This window comes from Aulonocara stuartgranti (genome assembly GCF_965226115.1).
Source record: "Aulonocara stuartgranti genome assembly, chromosome: 9".
Classification (NCBI taxonomy): Eukaryota; Metazoa; Chordata; class Actinopteri; order Cichliformes; family Cichlidae; genus Aulonocara; species Aulonocara stuartgranti.
Genome location: NC_138960.1, coordinates 33,729,908 through 33,748,195, shown reverse-complemented (window position 1 = coordinate 33,748,195; position 18,288 = coordinate 33,729,908). Strand labels below are relative to the sequence as shown.

Genomic DNA, 18,288 nt, shown 5'->3' with positions numbered 1-18,288 from the left:
ATGGTCAAGTAACTATGTAGCACAACAGTGTGATGGGAAATCAGCTGTGTTTTGCTGCCCATTTTAATTCGAATCTGGCGCAAACTGGTGAGCCAGTTCCTGAATCAGTCACATGTTACTGACTGCCCACGAGGCCTCGAACGTCACTGCATACGTAATCAAAGCGAGCCTCGATACGCGCTTCACATAAACTCCCCCAAGATTACCCGACACTCTTCAAAGCTTCGACACACAGGACACATCACTAGTGATCAGGTTAAATGTCGTAAACAATTAGATGACACAAAAGTTTCCAATATAAAAACTTAAATTTTTACAACTACAGTAAAAAACAAAGAAACTATACAGTCAGAACCTTTTATGTAATTTTACATTTATTTCTTATAACATCATAAAATGTTAATTAAGCCGACCAACAGTTTTATTACCAGATCATTTTAATGTCTCCCGAATCTTTAAGCGGTTATAGAGATTGTGTGATTGAGATTGTTGTCTCTGTAAGAAAATGATCACCTTTGACTTTTCTAATGACAACTGTGCACGTGTCACACAGCTGCTTGAAAAACAGCCGATCAGTGTGGAGGTTAGTTCTCCGGGCTTTGGCCCACGCCATGTTCTGCTCATGGAGAAGTTTAGATAGATCAGAAGTAAACCGTGCATTAGCTCAACAATGATTTTCTTTACATGTCCATAAAGGGATACAACAAAATAAGGAAGAATTCAACAACATCAAATGGAAAATTCAATACATGCACAGTATAGCAGGTTCCCTCTCAGTGCAGCCAGCTGGATGAGGTTTACTGATCAAACCATGACAGAGAGATTCTACATTCGGGTAAACCAATCTACAAGAAATGACACAAAAATAAAAATGATAGGATCCAGTTCAGGTGAGTTTGTGATTCAACAGTTTTTATTTATCATCCGAACAAACACAAAAACATAACAAAGAAGCAAAAGAAAGGGAATCGCATACAGTTAAAGTCCTTACATTTACAATTACACATATGGGGAAAAGAGGAGAAAAAGAAACTATGAGGAAAAAGAAAAAACTACCTATTCACCCACAGATTTAAAAAACAAACTACAAGAGTGAACTCTCATCCTTGGTGCTCACTTCCTAATTACCTGGAGGCACCTGAAAACAGCTAACAGTAACAGTTTATCACATAGTTTATGCTGCAAGTAAGTTAATGTTCATTCTTTTGAAAGTGAACCAAGAAGAAAATATCCACGGTCCTTTTGGATCCCATTCTTAAAAATATTACTCAGTACTTGAGATATAGAACTCCAAATTGTTCGATTAATTTGCATTCCCAAAGGTAATGGACAAGGATGCAAGTTTCATTTTGACATTTGATACTGAAGGGGGAAACCTGAGGTGTAATCTTATGCAAAACATTAGGAGCTATATATAGGCGGTGTAAATTTTTGTATTGGGTTTCTCGTAAGCGGTTGCAAGTAAAAGTAGATGTAGCTATGGGAATGGCTCCTTTCCAAGCCTCCTCTGTATACTCATTATTAAGATCCCCCTCCCATAACACTCAGTGTGCTGCTACTATGAGCATATAGTAAAGAATAAAAGGCAGAAATAAAATTAGTTGTCTTTTTGCTTTATAAGAAATGTCTCCAAATCATCATACGTAGCTGTTTCTGCAGATTGTGAAACTTTGGAATGAACAAGATTAGATTGATTAGCTGGAAAAAGTTTCTTTTTGTTACAACTAGGCTCCAAAGTTAAAAAGGTGAAGCAGACCAAGAGTCTAGGAGGGAATCAAAATTGAGATAACCATGTAACCACTTCCATAAAAAAAAACGGGTATGGCCTGACCATTTATAGAAAATTAAATTTGACAACCTATGCCTCTCCTATGTGTAGGCAATTGTAAGAGTCTAATTTCTAATCCAGGTTTTTTCCATGTCAGATATATTTTGAAAAAACCTTTTCTATATCCCGAGAAACATTCGGGGTTATCCATAGAGGTAGCATTTGTATGGGCTCAAATTGTGGTCAGAAATATTTTGTACTTGTAAATCAGGATTTGTATGTGTAAAAGGAATTTGTGTGTAAAAAAGATATTTGTGTGTTGTTAAATATATATTTTTAGCACTTATTTTATGATTATATTGTTTTATGCATTTTAATAATAAAGGCTTGTAAAGCAAGGCCAGTTTTGACTCATAAACCAAGTGCTCAGCCAGACTGAAAAACAGGAAGTTTAGTGTGGAGCTGCAGAGGCATATTAATAAAATACAGGAAACCAGACAAAGCGGAACTAGTAACATACAAGCAGTTGTTTTTATCGAAACTATGTGTGGCGTGTAAAGGACCAAAATAACACCTATATGAGACACATTTTAGCTTCTAAATGCTAGAGCTGGCTTTGGGCTGTGCAGGGCTCTCTCTTCCGGAAGATGATTGAATAAAGGATCATAAATGTTTTGACCACTCCTGAGTCGGGTTTTCTCCGTTCTATCATGGGGATCAAAGAACCGGGTTTAATAGTGTCGACTTAGCCAAAAAAAATACGTGTGAAACTCTGCACTCAAGTTTCAAGTTAAAAGTACAAATTTTGACCCTAATTTTCTTCCGTTCATCTGATTGGCCAATGTCATGTCAATCACAAATGTAACTATCCAATCAGAGAATGGATGGGTTTGGCTGTCGGAGGGGCGCTCTTTGGAACTGCCAGTCCACACAAAAATCTTTTTTACACACACACAAATTCTTTTTACAAGTACAAAACTGATTTACAAGTACAAAATACTTGTGACCACAATTTGAGCCCATACATTTGTACTGGATATAACAAACAAGGGAGAATATTGATTTTAATTAGGCTCACATGGCTCCTAAAGAGAAAGCAGCAAACTTTGCCATCTGTCCAAATCTTTTCTCTCTTTTTTGTTTTTCCAATGAGAACTGGGGACAAGTTCAGTTTCCATCGGTCTTTAAGAATTTTTAGCCCAAGGTATGCGAGACCGCAAGAGGACCATTGAAAATTGCAAATATCTGTCAGAGAGTTAACCTGATCACCCAGCGGCATAACCTCTGAATTCCCTAAATGAATTCTGGAATCAGAGAACCAGCTGAACTTACATATAATAGACATAATGTCTGATATTGATAGTTCTGGTTTTAATAAGAACAAAATATCGACAGCATATGCCATGCATATGCCATGCATATCTTGGCAAATGGCCTCAGGTTCAAGTGCTAATGCAAAGATGCCTCATATCTCTTTTGTAGTGTGAAATGGTAAATGGCCTGTATTTGTATAGAGCTTTACTAGTTCCTAAGGACCCCAAAGCGCTTTATTTCATTCATTCAGTCATCCACCCATTAACACACTGGTGATGGCAGCTACATTGTAGCCACAGCCACAGCGCACCGACAGAGGCGAGGCTGCCGGACACTGGCCCTCTGACCACCACCAGTAGGCAACGGGTGAAGTGTCTTGCCCAAGGACACAACGACCGAGACTGTCCAAGCCGGGGCTCGAACCGGCAACCTTCCGATTACAAGGCGAACTCCCAACTCTTGAGCCACGAGAGTTGGGAGTTCACCTTCCCGATCGCCCCAACGATCGGGAAGACTGATGATTGTACACCATTTGTTATAACATAGGCTTGTTGAGGTTTGTAGATAGTTTTAATCCATCCAATAAAACCCTTGCCTAAGCCAAATCTTTGTAATACGGTAAAAAAAAAGCATGTCCACTCGATTCTGGCAAATGCCTTTTCAGAATCTAAAGATATAACATAAGCCATATAATTTGTCTGATTCGAATATTGTATAATATTTAACAATCGTCTAATATTTATAAATGAGAAATGATTGTGGACAAAGCTGTTTGATCAGGGTTTATAAGCAATGGGAGAATGCCCCCCAGTCTCATCGCTAATAGCTTAGAGAGTAATTTAGAATCGACATTGATGAGGCTGATCCGCCTATATGATCCAAACCTATCTGGTGATTAATTTTTATTTAAAATTAACGAAATATTAGCCTGTCTAAGTGTTGGGGAAAGACATTCATTCTTAAAAGAGTCTAAAAAAATATCCGTCAATGATCTGGCAAGAAGATGATGTAGTTTTTTAATAAAATTCTGAGCAGAAACCAACAAGTGCTGATGCTTTTCCTCCTTTAAAAGAACTGATAGCAAGTGGCACTTCCTCCTCAGTCACTGGGGTATTTAATGCTTCCCTTGGATTCTCTGATAACGATACAAAAAGTGCTTATCTAAAAATCCTGCCATCTTCCTATCTGTATTACTACACTCTGATGAGTACACATTCACTTAGAACTGCTTCATAATCAAGTTGATGCCTTTTTCTGCATTGTGGTATATGAACTAATACTACCCCTAAGATAGGCTTTGGCATTTATGATTTATTCAGACTGCTTGGCTTTATTTATTTCCCTTAATACATACAAACATTTTGTTTTTCAAAGTCTGTTTAATGAACTAAAGCACTTAATTGTAACACACATAAAAATCAGGAAGGGAGAAAATACTTTGCAGCTTTTAAATGTAAAATCCTGTACCAGTTACTGCAAAAACTAGTGTGAAATGATTTGGAGTTTTGAAAGAAATGGATTTAAGAACAGGGATTACCAAAGCACAAGTTTAAATATAAAAAAACATTCAAATTTAACTGAGGTAACACAAGATAAATAGATGAAAAACAAGTTTATTAAAAAAAAAAAAAAAAAAGAAAGTTGAAATGAAAGAAATTGATGCATATAGCCATACACTGATATTTGGTACAATATAAGTTTGGTTAAAAACAAAAAAAAAAACATATTCACATAGCGTTTATATTACTTTAAAAAGTACAACTACTAAACACTATTGTGTTCTAATTGAACAAAGATTAACATTTAACAGGGATAGAAATTTAGAGCATTAAATCCCTCAGGGGAGAAAACCTTGATTTTCAGGTCTATGCTTGCAGATTCCCAAATTTAAGATCCAGGATTATTCACTGCCGGTTCAGAAATCAGAGCTACCTCATAACATCCAAGTGTGACATCAGCTGCACTCTTTACAGGAGACTCAAGATGAACTCTGTGGAGCCTGATCTCAAAGTTTTTAAGTCTGACCCTGAAACCAGAAGAGGATCTTTCTGTCTCTGCAGAATCATTGTGATCCAGTGATTTCAGTCCTGCATGATCACGCTGATGCCTTTGGTCACAGCTGAAGTTCTCTTCCATGTGTGTACGTTCATGAAGGTTATGACTGCTCGATCGTGAAAAGCTTTTGTCACAGTGTCTGCACTTGTATGGTTTCTCTCCTGTGTGGACTCGTTTATGCACTTTAAGCTCACCTGCAGTGGTGAAGGATGACCCACACTGGTCACACACGTACTTTTTGACTCCACTGTGAATGAGTACATGCTTTTTTAATGCACTTGATGTGGGGAAGCCTCTCCCACATTCTTTGCAGTAGTTCATTTTGTCTCCAGTGTGTCTACGCTGATGTAATTTTAGGCTTTGTTGCCGAGTGAAAGTTTTTCCACAAAGGTCACAACGAAACTCTTTCCCACCACCACAGTGACGACAGGGTTGACTACTGGATCCATCTGTGTCGCTCTGCTTCTAAACAAAGACACAAAGACAGTGTAAGTCAGGGAATTCCTTCAACATTTTTAGAAGTTTTATTGTCATTGTGCAGTTTCTTGCACAGCGAAATTGGGTAGCATGTGGAAGGGATTAAGCACCATCACAGATTACAAAGCCAGAGACACTGCGCCGATCAATGCAGAGTCTGCATTTACCAATGAGCTGAACGCGTTCTACACCAGTTTCGAGGTTAGCCAGGTGGCTAATGCTAACTACTGCCTTACAACAGAGGACGGTGATGTCAACGGCAAGGGACCGGTGATCCGTATCGTAAAGCACGCCGTCCGTGCGTCGCTGAGAGTGAACACAAGGAAAGCGGCTAAGCCAGATAGCATCACCGGCCATCTGCTGCGTCTGTTCTGTGGACCAGCTAGCAAGTAAGCTCACTTCCATTTTCAGTGAGTCTCTGGCAAAGTCTGTGGCCCCCACATGCTTCAAGAGATCCACAATCATCCCTGCGCCCAAGAACAACAAGCCCTCATGCCTGAATGACTACCGGCCAGTTGCACTGACTTTGGTGGTAATGAAGGTGTTTGAGAGGCTGCGGAAAAACATCATCTCCTTCTCCACCACAAATACCACAGATCCACTCCACTTTGCTTACCAACCCAACAGATCCACAGAGGACGTCATCGTCCATATCCTGCACACCACTCTCAGCCATGTGGACAGGAAACAGGGTAACTATGTGAGTAGAGCAGTGGCGAGAGAACACAGGGGTGTGTTCTCTCGCCACTGCTCTACTCTGTCTATACTTCAGACTGCGTGGCCACTCATAGCTCTAATACCATTGTGATCTACTGACGACACAGTGGTGTTGGGTGCCATCTCCAACAACGATGAGACGGCCTACATGGATGAAGTGAAGAATCTTGCATCGTGGTGCCAGGATAACCACCTCCAGCTGAACGTCTGCAACACCAAGGAGGTTGGTGTAAGTATCCCAGTGTCCACATCTCCTCAGGTATGACATGGTCTGCCCACATACAAAAAGGCTAGCCAGCACCTGTACAACTTCTGACAACTGAGGAAGTTCGGTGTCTGTCCAGGGATCCTCAGAACTTTCGATTCAGCCCCTGTGGAGAGCATCCTCACACAGAACATCTCATCCTGGTATGGGAACGGCTGTACTAAGGATGGCAGATTTATATATTAGATTGCTGCTGAAGGACTCCTCTCCTCTCCCTACAGGACATTTACACCAGGAGATGCTGGTCCAGAGCAGCTCAGACACTGAAGGACCCAGTCCATCCCAACAACAAACCGTTGCTCCACGCCATCCTGTCAAGAACAGAGAGACTCAATACCAGCTTCTGGTTCAGGACATGCAGGTTAAAATAATTCTTCATTTTTGCATCCAGTTTATTTAAAACAAAAACAACTGTATCTAAGCAAAAAGTTATATCATGTTCTTCATAAATACACATGAAAAGTTGCAACCAAATCGGTCTCGCTCCCAATTTAAAGCAACAATAACTGATTTTAGTTAGTAAAGAAGATAATAAGTCATCTAACACTGGCCAAATTGTAGCAGTCTTAACTATGGGAGAATGGGGAGATTGTGACTACAGAAGAGTTATTACTTACTGGTTTTATGACTATGGAAGAAATAAATAATAGCTGAGACTAAAATACAATAAGCACTGCTTTTATATGCAGTAGAATTACTAAGGAGTTATTACAGAAAGTTAACAAATTGAATGAGCAGAGTAGTTCCAAACAGTCAGGCTAAAATTAAAAGATAAATACTAGGGGTGCAACGATATTCGTATCGATATTGAACCGTTCGATACAGTGCTTTCGGTTCGGTACGCATATGTATCGAACAATACAACATTTGTAATTTATTTTATCAACTTTCCTTCTGACGATGCTGTCTGTGTTGAGCGCTCAGTGAATCTGCGTTCGACTACTCCGCCTAGGCTCGACAGTGCAGCCTAGGCGGAGTAGTCGAACGCAGATTCACTGAGCGCTCAACACAGACACCATCGTCAGAAGGAAGAGCGCAGGGCAAGCTAGCGAGACAGAAGTTAAGCTCTCCTTACAACATGGACCTCCCCCACCCTCATTCAGATCTGGCGTTTGGAATTATTTTGGTTTTCATGTGACGTATGACCCTGAAGGTAAGCGCGTCATGGACTAAAGTAAAACAGTATGTTGGATGTGCCATGCAATGCTCAATTACATGGGTGGGAACTAGTGTGTTAGCGCAGTTAGCTCGTTAACGTGTTGGCCGTCTAGCCCCATGAACGGGCGATCGGCGGTAGCTCGTTAACGGAGATTTGCCGTGTTGTGGCGTTAAGGTCATTTCAACGAGATTAATCTGAAAGCACTAGTGGGAACACAACGAATATGACTGCACATTTACGCCGACATCATCCTAGTGCAAAGACAAGTGGAAGCAGAAAAAAAACAAGCAAGCATGCTACTAACTTTAGCCGAGTCATTTAGACAGCTGTTAGCACATGATTCTCCTTATGCTGCTGAGAATATAGCCCAGAAGAAGCGGATAGTATAGCTTTTATTTTGGAAAGAGACATTTCTCTGTAATAAACTCTCTTTTCCAAAGATGAGTGATTCCTCAATCAGATACAGGGCTCGCAATATCGCTAGCCCAACGTCCCGGGGCTAGCGATTTTTTTCAGTCGGGCTACCAAAATCTATCTCTGCCCTGCCCGTCGGGCTATTGTAGGAAGGAAAAATATATGTCAATGCTTTTGCATTCTTTCAGAAATGTAGCTGGGTAATTATGTCATTGGCATCGGTGAGCCACTGTCAATATGTGACATATTGAAGTCGCGTTTGAATTTGCGCTTGTTTTTTTGCTTTCACTTTGCAATCGTGCGAACTGTGTATAGAGAGCGACAGCACTGATCTGTGAGTGATGATAATTTGTGCACCAATTCCTCTGACATCGTCTTATTAATCGTTAGCTTACTACGCAAACATGACGAGTGAAATCTCCCGCAGCTTAAACATGTGAGAGGTTGATCGCGCAGAGAATCGCTGAGCTTATGTGAGTGCATGTGTAAAAGCATTTCAGTTCTGCTGAGCCAAATAAGACAGGTCAGGGTGAAGAAGTGACAGCCAAAGAAAAGCTTACCGCAAAACGGAGAAGTTATGACAAATCAGACTATAAGGCAAAAAGAAAGTGCAGTTTTATGGTTTCATGGACAAAAGAATTTCTGTGGCTGCAATATGACGAGCTAAATAACCAGGGCTGCACATAAGTGGTCCGCAGGTGCGCATTCGCTGTCAAAATAAAAAACACGCACAAGGGTTAGGGTTAAATTTAAAAACTGTACTTTTGAGTTAAAATATATATTTATAATTTTAATAAATGACAAATTAAAAAGGCATGAACATTTTTTTTGTATCGAAAAAATATCGAACCGTGAATTTTGTGTATCGTTGCACCCCTAATAAATACATACCTCACAGTAACTGCACTTGTAGAGTTTCTTTCTGGTGTGGATCTCTTGGTGGAGTTTCAGGTGACGTGGAGATTTAAAAGCCTTATTGCACAGGTCACATTTATAAGGTCTCTCCTCAGTGTGGGTAAGCATGTGGCTTTGTAAGTGTGTGGCTGTTGTAAACAGTTTCCCACACTGATCACAGCAGAAACCATCCTGTCCGGTATGAATCCGTAAGTGAACATTGCGGTACCCTGGCGTGCTGAAGGATTTCCCACAAATGTCACAGCTGTACGCCTTAACTCCAGAGTGGGTAACTAGATGACATTGTAAGTTACTAATTTGAGCAAAAGTTTTACCACACTGATTACAGCTGTATGGTTTAACTCCACTGTGGATGTTTTTGTGTGTTTTTAAGCTTCTAGGATACGTAAAAGACTTTCCACACAACTCACAGCTGTATGCTTTAACTCCACTGTGGATGAGTTTGTGTGTTTTTAAGCTTTGAGAATGGGTAAAAGACTTTCCACACAAGTCACATCTGTGTGCTTTAACTGCACTGTGGATGATTCGGTGTGTTTTTAAGCTTCCAGCTTGGGTAAAAGACTTTCCACACAACTCACAGCTGTATGCTTTAATTCCACTGTGGATGAGTTTGTGTGTTTTTAAGCTTTCAGCTTGGGTAAAAGACTTTCCACACAACTCACAGCTGTATGGTTTAACTCCACTGTGAATTAGTTTGTGTGTTTTTAAGCTTCTAGGATAGGTAAAAGACTTTCCACACAACTCACAGTTGTACGCTTTAACTCCACTGTGAATTAGTTTGTGTGTTTTTAGATATCCTTTCTGACTAAAATATTTTCCACACAACTCACAATTGTATGCTTTAACTCCACGGTGCATGAGTTGGTGTCTTTTTAGGCTTCCAGGCTGGTTAAAAGACTTTTCACACAACTCACAGCTATATGGTTTAACTCCGCTGTGGATGAGTTGGTGTGCTTTTAAGTGTCCTTTCTGGGTAAAACATTTTCCACACAAGTCACACCTGTACGGTTTAACTCCACTGTGGATGTTTTGGTGTGTTTTTAAGCTCCCAGACTGGGTAAAATCCTTCCCACACTCTTCACAGCTGTATATTTTCTCTCCCGTTCTTCTGTGAGGTTTGTCGGCCTCCTGAGAGCGCTGACTTCTCGCTCCATGTTGGTCCTGCAGTGACAGAGATACAAACAGAGGCAGTGAGTGAAATGCAGTCGTGGAACAAACTGAAACTGACTCCATTAGTGGAATCAAAGATGTCAACAAACACCAGCTGTGCACAGTTTCAATAACAGTGTAACTGTCATATTTTTCTCACCTCCTGCGTTGAAGTCATTGTTTCCTCTGTAGTGGCTGAGCTGAGTCCAAATGGCTGAAACTGTTCCTCTGCTGCTCCACCAGACTCTTCTCCTCCTGTTACTCAGCTGGGACACAAAAGTATAGATATGTATTTTATCCCTGACAAGAAGAAGCAGAGCAAATAAACATTACTACACTCAGTGACAACAATACCTATGAAGCTTCAAGGTGAAACCCCAGGAGCAAAAAGAAAGTCATCAGCTGCCTACAAGAAGTTGAAAGGGAAAAAGCCACTGAGCTCCCTGCATACCACCACCTTTACCCGGTGGATGCTGCACCCTGTATATATGAACTTCCATAGATACACAAAGATGGAGTCCCACTCAGACTCATTGGTAGCAGCATAAACTCAGCCACCTACAACATTTCCAAGCACCTCATCACCATCCTAGCTCCCCTTGTGGGGAACACAGCCCATCACATCAAAAACTCTGCTGACTTCACCAACAAGGTCCACAAACTTACACTTGATCCAGATGAAACCAGAGTGTCCTTTGATGTGGTCTCACTTTTCACTTGTACACCCCCAACCGAGGCAGTGGAGACTGTCAGGAAACAACTACATCAAGACAGCTCCTTAAAACCAGAACCAGCTTCACCCTGATCAGGTCTGCACACTGTTAGACCTCTGCCTTACCACCACATATTTTAAATACAACGAGGGTTTCTACAGACACAAACATGGATGTGCTGTGAGCTCCCCAGTGTGTCCCATTGTAGCCAAACTTTACATGGAGGAGTCAAAGGAGCTTGCAAAGAAAAGCGTCTGGACTTCTTTAAGTTGCTTGAAGACGTTTCACCTCTCATCCGAGAAGCTTCTTCAGTTCTAAGATCAAATGGTGGAGAGTCCCAGATATAAACCTAGTGGCAGTTTCCCCCCACAGAGGGACAAAAGGACCCCCTGATGATCCTCTAATCGCCTGAGCCAAGATGGGAAACTGGGCGTGGGTCCCAATCAGCCAGAGTTTCGGGTGTGTTCATTGTGAAACCTGGCCCCACCTTATCATGCGAATTCCTGAGGTCAGATGGCCCAGGATGTGAGTGGGCGTTAAGGCGTCTGGGAAGGGATCTCAAAACTGGATTATAGATGAAAGATTATAGATGATTAAAGATTATAGATGAAAGAAGTCATCTATGTCCACTGTGAGCGACCATCTTTGAACAGAGGCGGGGGTTTACGACACCAACTCTCTGCCATCTATAATCCAGTTTTGAGATCCCTTCCCAGACGCCTTAACGCCCACTCACATCCTGGGCCATCTGACCTCAGGAATTCGCATGATAAGGTGGGGCCAGGTTTCACAATGAACACACCCGAAACTCTGGCTGATTGGGACCCACGCCCAGTTTCCCACCTTGGCTCAGGCGATTAGAGGATCATCAGGGGGTCCTTTTGTCCCTCTGTGGGGGGTCACTCCCACTAGGTTTATATCTGGGACTCTCCACCATTTGACCTTAGAACTGAAGAAGCTTCTCGGATGAGAGGTGAAACGTCTTCAAGCAACTTAAAGAAGTCCAGACGCTTTTCTTTGCAAGCTCCTTTGACTACGAGGACCTGGATGACTGAGAACCTTCACAGACATTTTTACATGGAGGAAGTGGAAAGAAAGGCTCTTGGCTCTTTAACAGGAAGACTCTAGACTAACTTTTTGCCAAGATTGCCCTGGTGTGCCTAACTTTTTTTCTTAGGTGCACCACAATTTTTCAACCACATCGTTGAACACCGCAGTTTTAACTGTGACTTTTTCTTTAAATTGCTGTGCTTACAGACAATATTGATTTGTAAATGATTATCTAACAATCTTGTCAACACAAAGTTCTTTATTTGGAACACTGCTCTACAAGAAAGATATGTTACTGAAAAAGTGCTTGTGCTTAAAGTGCTTTGGCAGTTTTAGGTAATATTGTAGACAATGTTAAACTTAGTCATCACATCGGCCTCCTCCATCGACCTGTTTGCTGCTGCCTGCCACTGAAAGCAGTGGGGAGTTGGGGCACTTGGACAATGCATTTATCACAACATATACGGTAATTGTTTTCTGGTTACACTGTGCTTTTTCAGCGTTTCAATTAAGAGTCATGAATACAGAATTGCCGGGCATGGTCTTTCCACACTCACGACAGTAAACGCTAGTGGTGCAATGGATCACGGTTGATCCGAAATCCAAACCGATCCCTCTCCACGGTTCGGTACGCACGTGATCCGAAGATTCGAAAAAGAAAAGAAAAAAAAGTATGTGTTTGGTGCGCTTGATCAGTCTGTCAAGCAGTAGTTATGGTCAGCGCTAGCGGTCCAAGTGAAGGAGCAGAGGAGTTTGCGGCATTTAAGCAGCCTTTTGCTGCCCGATCCGACCGGGCTAAAGCTATTACTAAAGCTATTGGGGTGTTTAGCTGCAGACGGGAGGCCGTATTCCGTTGTGCAAAACAAGCGGTTTAAACTGTGATGAACGTGCTTGAGCCACGCTATGATATCTCGTGCGTCCACTTCAGTGTGACAAGATGGTTCCAAGCATGTATGAGCAGGAGAAGTTTAAAGTCATGGCTGAACTGTCCCAGGCTTCTTCTGTTGCTCTAACTACAAATGGGTGGAGCTCCAGGGCAACGGAAAGCCACGTGACCGTGACCGCTCGTTATATCACAGCGGAGTGGTAGATACAAAGCCCTGCACTGCCCTATAGATTACATTAGATTAGATGGAACTTTATTTATCCCTCGGGTGGGTTCCTCCGGGAAATTCAGTTTCCAGTAGCACAGCACCGACAGAAGTCGCAGAATGTGAGCAGAAATATACCACATATACACATATATAAATACAGAGAATACAAAAGGGATACAAAGAATAAATAGGAATAAGAATACAAGGGAACGGCACATTTCAAGTATTGTGAGTCTATTACACCGTTGGATATTAACAAAAACTATTGCACAGTGAAAAGGCACTACAGCTACTTGTTCCCCCCTTCTTTGTCCCCGTTTCCCCTCCCTCTCCCCTCCAGCGAGGAGTTAAACAGTTTGATGGCGTGTGGGACTTTTTAAGTCTGCTGGTCCTTGCCTTTGGGAGAAGCAACCTGTCACTGAACAGACTCCTCTGGTTGTTTATGGCCGTGTGCAGAGGCTGCAGAGGCTGCCCAGCCTGGTCCATAATGTCCATATTGCACCTTAATTTGTTTTTATATAAGTGCGTGGAATGAGTCTTCAGTTGATTAAATAAGTAAATGGCGAGTCGAATTTTTGTCTTTTTTTCTATTTTTGATGATCCAAAAATCGATCTGATCCGTGATTTAAAACCGTGATCCGATCCGTACCGTGAGATTTTTGATCTGTTGCACCACTAGTAAACGCAGTGCATTATGTTGTCAGCTTTACTGTATCACAGCCAGGGAAATTGGTCAAGCTACTCTATTCGAAATGTATTCACGTTCCCCCTTTTACTGTCAGTGGGCTGTGGCTCGGAGTCAATCATATGTGGCTCATTATTTGATGCGGTCTCTGAACCAGTGTTAAAAATAAGCTGAAAGGTTGATGGCTCCGTGTCAGAGCACTGGCTATGAATTTCAGACAGATCAGGCCTTAACTTAATGAAAAAGTTATCAATTGTTCTTTTCATCTTTCCTCATCACCCACAGCTACATCCCGTTCTTTCGAGCCTCGGCCTAGATTTCTATAATCCATTTGATTCTGATTCAGCAGGTCTGGACTTGATTCAATTCAATTTTGACTCACACAGTCAGAAATATTATAATTCTAGTAATTTATCAGTATCGACATTTGTCAGACTTCATCAGAGGTGTAAGCATTATGGCAGTCAAAGTATTTGAGGATAAAACACAGGAAAACATGAAGGACATTTCCCTGGCCTGGCTTTTTACAGCAGATAACCCGTTTTAGCTGTTTTGTGGTTGTTGAAGTAGTTTTGTGAGTTTTAACCTGAGATTCTGGCATTTCTGGCAAAATATATTTATATTTCAAAATCCATTTACGATTTAATAAATAGATATCGCATTGTTCATGCTAAAATCAATTTGAATCAGTTTTGAATCGATTTTCTAAACCCACCCCACCTCACACACCAGGGTGAGTTGGGGTGGGTTTAGAAAATCAATTCAAAATTGATTATCACTTCAAATAGAAACGAGGCTGTAGAGGTTTGGTGCAGGCAGAAAAACAGCTGCAGGGACAATGAAAAGACTTTTCTGCTCCAACTTCTCCCAGCATGCTGAGCTAATGATTAGTTGGTGTTTTTCTCCAAACACTCTCTCTCTCTTCTCTCAACGTGTTCACAATAAACTGTGAACAGACACCGAGGAGAGCAGCAGAAGACCTCATTCAGGAGCTAAACTCAACATGAACTGAACTCACAGTAAAGTTAGCTCGGTGCTTACCTTTAGATGAGCCCACAAACTGAGAGAAACTCCGCGATGAAGCTGCAACTCTTTCCAAACACAGGAAACAGATCAGGGAGCAGAGACCCACGTGGTTCACGCTGATCTCAGCTACGATCCAGGAGACAAGGGTGGGCAGATCGATGCAGATATCAGGACGTTGGTAGTGGTTTATGATCGATGCTTTAGTTTGTTTCTCTCCTCTAACTTCACTACTTTACTTCCGTTTCGTGAAAAAGCAGCTCTCTCTGCTCCTCTCCTGCGCACACACTTTGCTCCGCCCCCTTCTTCCTGCTTTCCCGTTATTAATCTTGCAAACAGCAACGCAGTCAGAGAGGGAAAGAATATCCAGGTCGCTCATTTAGTGCTGAAATGAAGTTTCAGTCATACCTGTAAACTAAAAGCTGACATTAAAAATAATATATTTTTTATATATTATATTAATCCCAATCAAATCTACCCTTTCACAGGGTAGAAGGGGGAGTGGATGCTGCCGCTGCTGACAGACCACGTGACTTTCGCGCATTGCATTGTGGGTACAAGTGGCAAAAAAATCAAAACACTGCATCAAGCACTAGTATTTCCAGCACCGGTAATAATTAATTCTGCGGTTTTAATCCCTACTTGCATTTTATTTGCCCCAAAAACAGTGATGTACAAAACGACGGCGAACACGGCAGGTCTGTACAAAGACAGACTTGACGAAAAGGCAAAAAAAAGTACTTTTGGACATATTTACTGTCAGATATTAGCACCAGCTGTTAGCCACTGGGCTGTTTTCGGATAGCTGGTGTTCTGGGAATCGATCCTACCTGGAAAAACATCCTACCCAATGTTTCCGCGCAGACGTGGCGCATGCGCACAAATCCAACAACGAATTAACTTTTTTCTCTCACCCATCCGGAATACTTCTTAAGGTTATGGTTATAGTATAACGTCATGCTAAGGTGCTGTTCTTCCTTCTGTGCCATTGTAAGGTGACCTTGAGGGTCTTAAAGGCGCCTATATATAAAATGTATTATTATTATTATCATAATCATCATTATTACTATTATTAGAATGTGTTAAATTACCACTTTTATTAGAATTTAACAATCCAACTTTAAACTTCAAGAATAAAGACGTCTGAACATAAAAACAGTTTTTATTTTTCGAGTCAAATCATTCTTATTTATGTAGCACATTTAAAAACAGCAGAAGTTAACCTAAAGTGTTTTTCAGACAACACATTCACATTCCATGTCTCCAAAGATCACAGTTTCACAACACATGATAAACTATGAAAGCTGCATTTGGTTGTTTTAATCAACACAACAAAACACACCAACAGTGGAAAGAAAAATTCACACACATCATGAAATGTTGATGAACCATGGTGATTGTGACAGAGCAGTGAACTTCATAATAACTTCATACTGTCACCGGGTTCAAACTAAAGGAATGCTCACAAGAAATCATCAGAGTATCAAACTGTAACATTATAAACATTATTACTTAAAAAAATATTTTGTAGTATTTAGTTACTTTTATAATAGTGTAAATCAATTGTTAACTCAGTTACTTTTTTGAAGAAGTAACTATAACTAATTACTTCTTCAAAATAACTTGCCCAACACTGAAAACAACCCGATGAGATCCATGCCAGTGCACACAAACTGGACCTCCACTAATGGTAACATGCGCAAAGGTGGTTTTGGAATGGTTAGCCTTTATTTCATTAGTCACTGTAAAAGCTGCTCTTTAGAAACACAGGAGTGCACACTGCACTAATATTTTTTTTCAGCTTATCTTCCTGTAATCTCACTTCAGGTATTAACAATCACACAGTTTTGTGTTTGGACTTTGGAAGGAAAAATCATCTTTTTAGCATCTCAAACACGCCCTCTGCAAACTTCATACCCACAGCAGGTTTTTGCAAAAAACCCTGTTCACTGTGAGTGGAGAACAGCCAAGTCTCCTCCTTTGATAAACCTCCACATGTGCCACTGAAAACAGTTAAATTAGTTTGAATCTGAAATCCTGGCTCAAGCTATTTGTTGTGAGACAATTTCTTAATTTTACACACTAAACTGCTTATTTAGACACACTTTACACAGAGTTAATCAAATACAACTAATGCTTTAACAGCATAAGGATTTCATAATACAAACATCAAATCAACAAGAAAACAGCTTCAGAACATCTGGATCAAAATGCATTCACTAAAAATAACAAAATGTGGCCAATTTGTGGATACGGTAAACACACTAAAGTGAAAGGAGGAGCCAAAAGTAGAGGTTTGATGGAATTTTAATTACCTAAAATGTGATGTTTAAAATGGTCCTGATGTGTGCTGCTGTAGTGATGTGACGGTCGCGAACGAAACGGCTCTTAGAGCCGACTCTTTGAGTTGAGAGCCGGCTCGTGTTTTTTTTTTTTCTTTCTTTCTCTCACCCTCTCTCTCGCACTTGTTTTCTGCTTCACTCCGCATGTAAGCCTTGTGCTTGCACAGGGCAGAGGGGGGAGGGGCAGTAGTTACACTCGCAGTAGCACAGGAACAGAGCGGGAGGGAGAGAGAGGCCGTATCCCAATTCAGGGTCTGCAGCTTTAAAGGCCGCATTTTAAGGCCGATTACGTCACAGCGACGCGACCAAGGCTGTCCCAATTCAAAGGCTGCTCGAAATGCGGCCTCAAATGCGTCCTTCATTTCCCTGAATTTTAAGGATGTGGCGGTGTAGACTTCGTGGCCCAACATATCCCAGACTTCATAGCGCGGAGGTGGGTGTGGATAATTTTGCCGAAAAAAACGGTGCAAGAGGAGCGGCCGAAGAGTAAACTTTTAAAAGTAAGTACTGAATATTATGTAACTTATTTATGCGCGAATGTTTAATAATGAAGAACATTAAAACATTCCTGTTGGCCACATGTCGGCAAAGTTATGTGACATTAGTGATGTTTGTACTAATTTGGTTTTAAAGCCTTTACTTTAAAATATACGCCGTTCAATAGCTGACCTTAATCTTACAGAGAATGTGATGATTTTATGGATAATTAAAGTCAGTCATATATCCACAAACACAACAAGCTGAAAGTCAGTGATGCTGCTCGGTTTGCAGTCCTGAATATCACGGCACAAGCAGGATTCACTGCACTGTTAATGTTAGCTGTGTTATATTGCTGCCTCTGTTCGGTGGTGTCGAGCCAAACGGACTTTAACGTGTGTTTGAACGAGCTGACGGTTCACTCGTTAAGCTGAAAGAAAGATGCTTTAATCACAGCAGTCACACATGTGTCCACTGCACCATCTGGGAACTCTTCTTGTTTCGTAATAACACAAACACTAAATCCTGCTTCTCTGGTGCTGTTGTGTAGCAGTGTGTACACCTGAGACTGTCACCTGTCTGTCTGTCCTGCACTCTCTCTCTGTTTCTTTCTCTCTGATTGTGGAATAAAAGTATGAACATGTGTTTATAAGTTACACTTGTGTTTGAAT

General features: G+C 41.2%; 2 protein-coding genes across 8 annotated transcripts in view; both read right to left on the bottom strand.

Annotated features, from left to right (window-relative positions):
* The window catches only part of LOC309714148 (uncharacterized protein), a 104,588-nt gene that overhangs the window by 38,046 nt on the left and 48,254 nt on the right, over positions 1 to 18,288 (bottom strand). The gene's annotated exons all lie outside the window — the stretch shown is intronic.
* Positions 4,080 to 18,287, bottom strand: LOC309714142 (uncharacterized protein). Of its 7 annotated transcripts, none has more exons than XM_082546356.1 (5): positions 15,629 to 18,287; positions 14,817 to 15,126; positions 10,394 to 10,533; positions 9,061 to 10,245; positions 4,080 to 5,602 (listed from the first exon to the last, which is right to left on the bottom strand). In XM_082546356.1, exons 3-5 carry the CDS (start codon positions 10,409 to 10,411, stop codon positions 4,970 to 4,972), a joined length of 1,836 nt encoding a protein of 611 aa, XP_082402482.1. In that variant the 5' UTR covers positions 10,412 to 10,533; positions 14,817 to 15,126; positions 15,629 to 18,287; the 3' UTR covers positions 4,080 to 4,969. The 7 variants fall into 7 exon arrangements, 4 of the variants coding, with proteins under 4 accessions (XP_082402482.1, XP_082402483.1, XP_082402485.1 ...); XR_014278805.1 differs by lacking the exon at positions 15,629 to 18,287 and adding an exon at positions 6,415 to 6,907 and having other exon boundaries at positions 5,503 to 5,602; positions 14,817 to 15,347; XR_014278806.1 differs by lacking the exon at positions 15,629 to 18,287 and adding an exon at positions 6,633 to 6,907 and having other exon boundaries at positions 5,503 to 6,538; positions 14,817 to 15,347.